The following is an 11,278-nucleotide window of genomic DNA, read 5'->3' as shown; positions in this document are numbered from 1 at the left end:
GGGGAGACACAACAAATCACCGTCATTCATCGACTACAATTCAACATAAGTACATGAACTACTCTAACATGACACTGATGGGCCCCAAGAAATAATTAAATAAAAGTGCAAAATGCACAAAAAATGTGGCCCTGTGTCAACATCCTAACAAATGAACTATTTACATATGATTAAGATGACACCAGGCCCCAAGAAATAAATAAATAAACATGCAAAATGCACAAAAACAGTAGCCCGGTGTCAACATCCTAACAAATGCACTATTTACATGTGATTAAAATGACCCCCAGTGCAAGACGCTACCAGGGGCCACAACTAAAACAACAATACACGTTTAAACTGTTCATAAATCCAGGTAAATCCTGGTGCAGGCCCGGCCAGACGCACAGGTCCTGCGGTCTAACAGTGAAACAGATGAGGGGAAACAGGGGCTGCTCCTGGTCCCGGTCATCATCCATGGTCCATCGATGACATGACCAGCGCTGCGGCTTCTCCATTGGTGCAGGGGGCCGCCACTCTGCTCCGTGGACTCCAGCTCAACTTCCCTGTAAAATATGGAAATAAAGTCAGCACTGAACCTTCTCAAACTTTTTTAAGAAAATTACTAATTCTGCTTTTAAACTCATGTGATTTGGACATGGTTTGTTTCAGGGCAGGGTGATGTGTTTGGTTTTAGCTGTTAAAAACAGTGTCAACAAGAAAAGCACTCGGCGAGTGCAGACCTCCGCCAAGACAGATCTGCTGCCCCCCCCCCCAGTATCAACATTTCCTGAAAATTTCATGAAAATCCATCAATAACTTTTTGAGTTATCCTGCTAACAAACAAACAAACACACAAACACACAAAGCAAAGCGATCACAATACGTCCTGGCGGAGGTAATAATTTTGGGTGAGTTTTGGTTTGGTTTTATCTCAGTTTCATTTAAAATTAATTAATTCTTCTAAATATACCTCAGTTTTTCTTCAATATATGTTTTAGCTTTATCGAACACTTTTCAGATTATCCAATAAATCTCTAATTTTATCAGTTTTACTCCTCTTTTGGGTATTATTTAAATGATTTGAGTGATTTTGGATGAGTTTTGCTTTGGTTTTTGTCTTATTGTCATGGAAAACTAATTAATTCTTCTAAGTATACCTCAGTTTTTCTTCAATATCCGTCTTATTTTGAGTTTGTTTTTTACATAATATGACACGGTTTACCTCAGTATTTCATTAGTTTTAGTCCTGCTCTAAGTGTTATGTAAATGCATTGACTAGTTTTACTTCAGCTTTGTTTTATTTATTTATTTATTTATTTTCAAACTCATTCTTAGTCTGATTTTCGATGAGTTTTGCTTTGGTGTTCGCCTCAGTTTCGTGTAAAACGAATTATTCTTCTAAATATAGGCTAACTCAGGTTTTCTTCAATATCAATCTTAGTTTGAATTTTTAAATCATCTGACATTGTTTACATCAGGTTTTCATCACTTATACTCCTGCTTTAAGTGTTATTTAGATGAAGTTACTTCAGTTTTTCTCAATATCGGTCATAGTTTTATCTAAAACTTGTCAGATTATTTCATAAATCTCTTTTTTCAGTTTTACTTCTGTTTTAAGTATTATTTAGATGATTTGAGTGATTTTGGAAAAGTTTTGCTCTGGTTTTTGTCTCATTGTCATGTAAAACTAAATAATTCCTCTACATATACCTCAGTTTTTCTTCAATATCAATCTTATTTTGAGGTTGTCTAAGTAATATGAGAATGTTTACATCAGGATTTCATTAGTTTTAGTCCTGCTGTAAGTGTTATTTAACCCTTTAAACCCTGAGCCTAAAATAGTCCACCTGGACTTTTTTTCTCATTTTGACTATAAAAAGGTTAGAAAATATGCTGTGTGAGTCCGTTTGCCCATTTTTCTAGAGCACTTTTTTTTTCCAGATGTTTGAAAATCTAGCAATCATTTACAATTTACTGCATGTTACAACATTTCTAAACTGGCTTCTTCTCCAGCTTCTAGTACAGGCAGGAGTGGAATTACTGTAATGACCCAATAAAATGTCTCAGGTTTTAGAAACCGTTGGAATTTTTCCAATTGCACAAAGAGTGAAAGTGTTACAGCCATCCAAACTGGATATGTGTAGGGTGTGTCGGTGATGACACGTCAGGTTTTAAACATGTTATCGGATCTAAATTTCACAATCAGTGCATCTCAAATTAATATTCATCAAAACATGTGACCTATGTAATTCAGTGTATAATTATAATCATTCTACATGTTCAGCTGGAGACGGTCACATGACTCCAGTGCTTTCACACTAAATAGTATTAAGTGTCATTAGTTCATTATGTAATGGGTTCCTTACCTGTTGTTTCCGGAGTCCACCACCACCTCTTCCAGATCCAGCTCCTCCAGCTCCACAGCTTCCAGCTGCTGACATGGACTCTGCTCCTCATTTGAAGTGTCTGGGTGATGGGCTTCGATGAGCAGCTCATACGTTAGGGTTCCTAGCACTCCGCCCACAAAGGGGGCCACTGTGGGCACCCACCACCAACCACCTCCAGCCCTGCAAAGACAGCAGTTTTATTATAGGGTTCCACATGTTCCACACTTTTACTATTTACAAGTTCCACACTTCAGTCTAAAATTAATTATCTACTTACTTGAACACTTCTACGCCCCAGCCAGCGATGAATGTAAAAAGCCGGGGCCCCAGATCTCTAGCTGGATTTAGGGGGAATCCACAGTTGGAGCCCATAGAGAGTCCAACAGTGAGGATGAGACCTCCTACCAGGACAGGATGGAGTCCTTCAGCGAGGGGTCCATGTCTCCGATCCTCAAGTGCCACGCAGCACAGCAGGAAAACAGCCGTGGTTACCACCTGGATTTATGAGGAAGAAAAAAGATGTTTCAGTTTGACTGCAACCAAAGTTCTTCATACAAAAAACACTCAACATTTATTTAAAGGGGTTCTATGTAGTATTAACCCTTAGGGTCCATTTTCTTTAATATATTAAATTTCTATATCAAGATTTTCGAAAGCTGTCCATATTATTCAGTTATGACTCATTACTGCCTCTTGTGCTCACACTCGTGTAAATAAATTCAGTTCATCTCTCAACAATTCAGTACATTGGCATCTTTGACAGAACTTCACAGCTCTTTACTCTAACTACTCCAATAACAATTTTGAGTCATTTTTTTTAATATTTGAAGGGGAAATACTACATAAAGCCCCTTTATGGTCACTGCAGAGTGTAACATTTTCATGATGTGCTGCACAGACTCCAGACAAAGCCTCAGTTAAAATGTAGGACAAGCAGATGTGAGTGACAGATTCTTACCTGATCCACGAGACCTCCCCAGAAGCTCAGGTGCTCTGCTGGGTAGGAGCAGAATATCCCGGCTGTGGCATTGGGGCCTGCCACTGACAGTTGACCTCCACTGAATACCTGAATGGCATCTGTATTGACATAGAGAAAGAACACATTTAGGGCATTCTGGGAAAATATTCAGATTAAACATCAAAATCTAGAGTCCAATGAGGGTGTGAGTTTTTCATGCAAAACACAAAACCAAAAATGGTACTATTGTGTGTTGTAGACTTTAGTCTCTACCTAATACTTTATTGTGTCAAATGACATGTTCCCATCGTTACAGACATTGTTTTGAGTCAATCCCATACATGTCACCCTGCTGCAGAAAATACCAGCATCCCAAATACGTACTGGAACACATTTACGGGTAGATTAAGAAGGAATTCAGGAGTAACCACAACTGTAACACAAAAACACAAAAATCTAGGGCCCCTAGGCTTCCCCTCCCGGCCTGAATGTGGCTGAAATCAAATGTTACTGACACAAGAAAATAGCATAGAGGTATAAAACTAACTAAACTGAAATTAAAACATGGGCATGGGGAATATATACTGGCTTTATACAATGCACTTTTGCACCTAATGTCCAACACACAGTATCCGTCTGTGTGTGATGAATTAATGTATATAATGATCAAGTTCACAAGATCAGAAATAAAATAAAAACTGTAGATATCTTACCGTAGTACTGGAGGTAAACTGTCGCTGCTCCAAGGAAAGCTCCTAGTAGGTGTGATAGGGCGTAGCAAGGCAGTTTCCTCCATGGGTGGCAGCCCAAGATGCACAGGGTCATCGAGTACACAGGATTGAGATGTGCACCTGAGAGGAAACAAACATCATGAGTCCTGAGAGGAAAACAATATCTTATCTATACAAGCATCGACTCACTCCTTACCTGAAACTCCTCGAGCGACCAATATGCCAAAGATCGCTCCCAGGGCAGAACCGAGCTGGATCGTCAGGTAGCTGCCGTGGGTCCCCTTCGATGTGATGACTTGGGCCGCCGAGCCAGATCCGAATATCTGCAAATGCATGAAAAAAAAAAAAAAAAAAATCAACAGTGAAGAATAAGTCTGCCAAAAAAGACCTTGAAAATGTGCAACATTAGGCAACTGAGTATTTTGATTGTATCATATTTTTTAAGCAGATTTCCCAGTTCTAGGCTCTATACACTTGAATGCCTATTGGACTGAATCATATCAGGTGATGTGCTTAAATTACTGCTGCGTGACACAGGGACTCAAAATGAACATCTTTTGTTTTCACTTTAAGCAAATGTACAAAACATGCTGTTCTCCTAAAAAATAAATGAAACATAGGGCTTTACCTATAATGTTAAAGTACAATTGTGATCAATATTGGATAAAAATGTTTAAATGATAAGTTTTAATGAACACAAATATGTTGTGACACGGGGACAGAAATTTGTACCTTTGTTCAGTATCAGAACTAAAGACTTTGCTGGAATTAAAACACTACCAATATGCTAATAAACTTTTATTTAATATAGATATGACAACTGAAGTGATATATACAGCTAAAAGCAGAGCATATTTGAAAAATAACTGGACTGTACATAACCTTTTGATATTCTTGTACTTTTGAATAATTCCTTCCTACAGATTCACAGACTTAAAATATCACTTATACAAGCAAGAAAAAATATTATTATTAAAGTTAAAAGTGCATTTACATGTCAGCAGTTTAACTTTACATAATCAGTTATATCTTTTTTTTCTACAAGTGATACTGAAATTTTGTAAACAGTTCCATAAATAGAGTTTGTAAGGTAAACAATTTGACTATTCGAGAAATGAAAGGTGAAACTTAAATTTTGGACACTGATGTTCACTTTGGCTTGATCTGGCCCTGCAGTGATAGTTCTGCAGACACCTGTTCACACACTGCACAAAGATAGCCATAAAACTCCTACTGAACTCAAGAGCTTCTTATATTTAACTAAACAAGACACTTACAACTGCGATGTACAGCCCAAGGAACTCGGCAATGCATTCCCGGACAAGCTGGCTTCGGATCTGGCGTTTCTTCAGAAGCCTCTCCATGTTCTGGCTTTCGCAGTTGTACGTCTGCAAAAAGGAGGGACAAAGAGTTCAGAGTTAGGGTAAGACATCCTTATACTAAAACCACAGTGCTCATGGTCAGAAATTCCTGCACAGAGGCCTGATGGGAGCCCTCCTGGCTGATCACACCTGAATGAGACTACCTTGAACTAGCCCCTCCCATTTGACTGTTCATTAAACATCCAAAGGGATTCTAAACCCGGATCTGACCTCTATGTACAACTTCAGCTCAGTCTTTATCAAAGTACTGGGTCACAATAAAAACTACTGAATCTGCATCACAGATTTAAAGTTTTCAGCAAGTTGGCAGTAATTTGCCCTTTATTCTACCACTATCTGCTGGAATGACCACAGGAAGATAAAGAGGATAAGAAAATGAAATGCACTGATAAGATATGACAACAGAGATATAAAGATGAAGATGCATTTAATTGTTTACCTTTAAAAACCCAGAACTATTTTTGTAGTGACTTCAGATTTTCTTCTATATTTAAGCTTTCCCTAGTTATTGATCACCATTTATTATTGCATAATTCTTGACTAGAGCTGAGTACCATGACTCAGTCATACCAATTAGTAGATGAAACACTGGTGCATATTCATGCAGGTAAGCCATTTTTTGTCTTAAGGCTTTCAAGCAGTGTCAACTAAAGCATATAATTTTGAAAATTAAACTTTGTTGTAAAAATTATTGAGGAATTTTCTAGGACATTAAATATCTAGATGCAGTTATGCATTACTAAAAAAAAGAAGTCACACTAAAGATACACTTAATCAACAATGTTTTCACAATAATTATGATTTCAGTATTATTTGTCCCAACTGGTAACTGTAAACCAGATTAAAACACATGTAAACCAGCTGAACATCTGTAAACCAGATATGCCTATATGGCCTATACCATGGCCCTGTATATGCTTATACTAATACCAGACTGTATTACATGCCATCAGTTGTTCACATGACTTAGCAGCACCACTGTTTTGGTTGTCCTTGAAAATTCCTGGTTAACTCTCATAACACAGTACAATAAAGGGAATGCATATACGTCACTTCCCCCCTGGGCCACAACCCTCTAAGTCAGACTGAGTGGCAAAAACAAACCGGCTCAACATGACGGAGCATAGCAGTAACTACAGCAAGACTGGGAAAAATGTGGAATATAACATGAAATTAAAGACAATTGGACTAGACACAGATCCACACAACTTACCAAACAACAAGTGGTCTACGAACATTGATATGTCGCTGGAAATCACGTATCCTGACATTTATATGAACCTGAATTCAACGCCAGGAAAATCCACAATGCAAAGGCTGAAAGCATAGAAAAGACAAAGAGTTGTTGACATCCTCGTCATCGTTACTTAGAGGACTACAGCTGATGAGTGCTTTCAATTCAACATTTTTTTTAAGGTTTTATGTCAGTGCAGACGTATTTTCTTGGCGGTGATTGCCAAGGTAAAGGCCCAGCAGTAGTGCTCACAGTTCACTACTGATTTACTGGAGTTGAACCCTTAGTATTGACCCAAGTGAGTGGATGATCTACTGGTACTGTGGATATTTAAGTATAGTTAACATCAAATACTTGATCCAACACAGCTACAACAGCTTTGTGCTAGAGTACCCCCTTATTTGGAAAACTAGGTTAGCCTCAGTTTAAGCTAGTTTACAAATCATGTAGAGCACAAGGTTCAGAATCACACAATTGAAGACATAAACGTTTCAGTTATGAAATATAGAACTAAAAAATGACAGATGCTAACATTAAGAGCTTTACTCAGAAGTAACGTTAGCCAAAACAATGTGTAATTTAAGGTATGATTTTGCACAAGAATACAGCATAAATTAACGTTACCTGACACAAATCCAGGTTTCGTTGCCTGGATTCCAGTTATTTCTACGAATTGCAGCGATCCATCTGCTTCTTCTGTCTTTGGGTTTAGGTAACCGCTAAAATGATAGCTCAGAGTGCTTTTTAAACCTATTTGTGCGATCAGTGGCACAACAGCTCTTCCCCATTTTTTAGATTGTTCTAAAGTTTTCTCAGTATTCAAGCCAAAGCCGCTACTCATCTCCCTCTTTCTGCCACTCAGTGGACGTAACCGCGGTGACGTCACGTCTATTGTCAATATGCTACTCAGTGCCTGAAAGCCTAAAACCACAAAACCATCTTACCTGCATGATAGGGCTGCAGTAATTAAATAATCTGACAAGGTTTACATTCGTTTTCATGCTTTAGTCCTGCTCTAACTGCTATCTACATGAAATGATAAGTTGAAAATGACTCTTACCCTCCTGGTGCAGAAGCCGTGTTCCGCTGGTCCTGTTCCTGCTCCTTCCTAGGTTGTGCTTCCTCCCGTCCGGTTAATTGGCTGTCCTCCGGTATTTCCTTCTCCGTCTATCGTTCGGTTGCTTCTTCTTCTTCTCCTTCTATCGTCGCTGATGAATGTTAGCTTGGATGGTGTTAGCTTAAACTTATATCTGTCGCTGGGATCAGATATGCGCTTTTCTTCCTCAAGTAGAGTTCGAAAAGTGACGGTTAATAACAGCCCCGTCTGGATATATTCACTCAGTAACCTGGCAACAGTAGAATTCCAATGGAATGTTTCCATTGTGTCCATGGTTTTCATGGTTTGTCTATATTTCTATTTAAACATAAACACTCAAACTATTGTAAGGGGCCGTTTCAGTGCCAGTTGTACTGCGCATGTGCTAGTCTCTGACCCCGTTTTTTGGTTCATGCGCAGTACGCCGGTGCCTTAAAATAAAGCTCCGCCCCTCTGCAGACAAGGACAGGTGTTGTGCAGAAGTACGCATCTCCTCTGAGAAGTGTTTCATCATTTCAACTTTTTATCTCATAATTATGACTTACCATGAGGATTTTATTTTTTTCGGTGGTGGAAATATATACACTGGAAGCCTGTTTTGGCCACTGAAAAAAAAATCCCAATCTTAAATCATAATTATGACATAAAAAGTCAAAATTATGAGATTAAAAAGTCAAAATTATGACACAAAAAGCCATAGTTATGATGAAAAGGCAAAATTATGAGATAAAAAGTTGAAATTATGATAAAAAGCTAAAATTAAGATAAAAAGCTGAAATTATGATATAAAAAGCTAAAATTATGATAAAAAGTGGAAATTACGAGATAAGTAGTCATAATTATGAGATAAAACTTTAAAATTATGATAAAAAAAAGTCATAGTTATGAAATTAAGTTGAAATTATTAGATAAAACAGCCATAATTATGAGATAAATAGTTGAAATTATGAGATAAAAAGCTAAAATGATGATAAAAAGTGGAAATTATGACATAAGAAGTCATAATTATAAGATAAAACTTTAAAATTATGATAGTCATAATTATGAAATAAAAAGTTGAAATTATGAGATAAAACACAAAAATTGTTAAAAAAAAAAAAAAAAAAAGTTGAATTATGAGATAAAAAGTCAGTTATGAGAAAAAACTTAAAAATTAACAGATAAAAAGTCATAATTATGAAGTAAAAAGTTGAAATTAGATAAAAAGCCATAATTATGATAAAAAGTTGAAATTATTAGATAAAAAGCTAAAATTGTGATAAAAAGTTGAAATTATGTCATAGTTGAGATAAAACTTTAAAATTATGATAAAAAGTCGTAATTATGAAATAAAGTTGAATTAGATAAAAAGCCATAATTGAGATAAAAAGTTGATATTATGAGATAAAAAGTCATAATTATGAAATTTAAAAAAATTTAAATGGTGAGATACAAAGCTGAAATTATGAGATAAAAATTAAAACAGAGATAAAAAGTCATAATTATGAGAGAAGTTGAAATTATGCTCCCATGGCCAGGGGAAACAATTCTCAGAGGGGGTACATACCTTGGCACAACACTGGCTGTCCCTGGACATGGAGGGCATCATCCATCATAAAGTCTGATATACCTTACAGCTGAAAATTACATCACCAGCGGCTGGGGATGCAGTTTTCAGCAGGGAGTAGAATTCAGCCCAACAGACAGGACCTGTGTGTAATGTTAAAATATGACTCAAAAATGGTCGGTGTGGAAATCCTCTTGATGTGTTCTATAGACCAAATTTGAACGTCATTAACATATACAAGATTAATTAAAATAGGTCCAAATTAACTGACGTACGAAATGTTTAATACAGCATTCAAAGTACATTTTAATAATGGTCTTGCGCAGTGAGAGCATACAATACCATTATTAAAATGTATTTTGAATGCTGTAATAAACATTTTCATACATACATTCATTTGGTCAAAATTGTCAATAATCTTGTATATATAAATGACGTTCAAATTTGGTCCATGTAAGACATCGAGAGGACGTCCATGCCATTCTTGAACCATAATTTAACCTTACACAAACGTCATGCTGTAATCACAATAATCATAGTTTGACATTTACATTATTCCTTAAAAAGAGCATTATTTAGAAATGTTACTGAAATACAACTGGACGTAGAGTATATACTCAGTGACAGTAGATAATACTGAAAAGTTTAGGATCAGTCTAGGATTTGTAATAAACAGATGCATAGTCTATTTGACATGCTGAAAGAAATTAATTTATTTCAAGGTAACAGTAACAGTAGAAAGAAGTCGAGACGGTCTTGGGTATTTGTGCCCGTCCATTCTTGAGGTGCTCTCCAGCGTGTCCATGGACCACATCCTCGGTTCCGTCCTGAAAGCTTCTGAGCACAGCGTTTGAAAAAGTTGGAAGACAAATGTTATCCATCTGTGTATTATTTAGATTCGACACAACGTTATTCAGTCTGTACTGTAGCTATGATAAAAATCAATGCTGTTATGTAGCTTAATAAAATAAACCAAAATATAGAATGACATCAGGTGATTATGAACTATTTATTTTTTCATATCTTAATATCTTGTTAGCCGAGCCCCTGAGGCAGCTGATCTTCTTCCCAGTACACATGGAACTTACCTTTACATTCAGACAAACCAATATGGCTGCCACAATTAATCTGAGACCAACATTTGTCCTCTAAAAGAAATTATCTTTTGTTGTTTCTTTGCATGTTCAAAATAAATGAATAACATAAATCTGTTATCTGCTAGGGGCCCTAATATGCTCATTTCAGGGGCTTTGAATATGATATTGGATCACAGTGGGACACTATTGAAAGTTCTGATCAATAAAAAACTCCATAACTGGCCTATGAGCTGTCTGTGCACTCCTCCATTCTGCGTCTTTCCTGCTTGGCTCTGAAACACTGGGTTTCACACATGCAATACATGACACCTATGTCCTGTAGAACAAGTATCCACCATTTTAAACACATTTATAAGTCTGAAAAGCATATTAGGTCCACTTTAAGCTGTCTCCCCCCCTCCACAGCGGTAATTAAATCATCTAACCTGATTTACCGCTGGTGGGCGGAACTTAAGACTTACAACGATCAAAGGCAGTACTATCCCATAATATGCAATAGAATGACCTCCAGAATATTACCTGATACCAGTTGAGTTAAGCTGTTAGTTGAAACTCATACAGAAATAAAAAAACTTGCCTCAGAAGAGCCATAACAGATATTAAAATCATCATGTACAGTACAGGTGCCATTTTGTAATATCTAAATGTAGAATTTCTTCATAGTTTTCAGTTTTTCACGTGGAAAACGAAAAAAGGATGAAATAACATTCAACATACATAGAATTAAACCCTGTGAGCTCCAGATCTTCTCAGGCAGCTTAGCTAGGCAATAGGACATGAGCTCATTATTAAAGGAGGAAGAAGGTGAACATTTTAAAACACTGAATGTAGCACCTTTAACCTTAATGGAAGAAAGCAAACCACA

General features: G+C 36.8%; 1 protein-coding gene across 1 annotated transcript; it reads right to left on the bottom strand.

The window, feature by feature from the left end:
- Window positions 1-343: 343 nt before the first annotated feature.
- On the bottom strand, window positions 344-5,422 carry LOC115426851 (aquaporin-10-like). The gene is made up of 7 exons (XM_030145080.1): window positions 5,336-5,422; window positions 4,255-4,381; window positions 4,041-4,178; window positions 3,328-3,446; window positions 2,647-2,864; window positions 2,349-2,549; window positions 344-545 (listed from the first exon to the last, which is right to left on the bottom strand). The coding sequence occupies exons 1-7, from the start codon at window positions 5,420-5,422 to the stop codon at window positions 344-346; spliced, it is 1,092 nt and encodes a 363-aa protein (XP_030000940.1).
- Between the last annotated feature and the right edge of the window lie 5,856 nt (window positions 5,423-11,278).

This window comes from Sphaeramia orbicularis, chromosome 10 (assembly GCF_902148855.1).
Source record: "Sphaeramia orbicularis chromosome 10, fSphaOr1.1, whole genome shotgun sequence".
In the NCBI taxonomy this organism is placed as follows: Eukaryota; Metazoa; Chordata; class Actinopteri; order Kurtiformes; family Apogonidae; genus Sphaeramia; species Sphaeramia orbicularis.
This window is presented reverse-complemented; position numbering and strand designations above follow the sequence as displayed.

Bases quoted from the DNA above. Each gene is read 5' to 3' on its own strand.
- LOC115426851 (XM_030145080.1), bottom strand. From the start codon at position 5,422: ATGGAGAGGCTTCTGAAGAAACGCCAGATCCGAAGCCAGCTTGTCCGG. The intron at 4,382-5,335 runs GTAAGTGTCTTG...ATGCATTTGCAG, and splicing joins TTGGGCTGTACATCGCAGTT to ATATTCGGATCTGGCTCGGC. The intron at 2,865-3,327 runs GTAAGAATCTGT...TCATAAATCCAG, and splicing joins GGGGAGGTCTCGTGGATCAG to GTGGTAACCACGGCTGTTTT.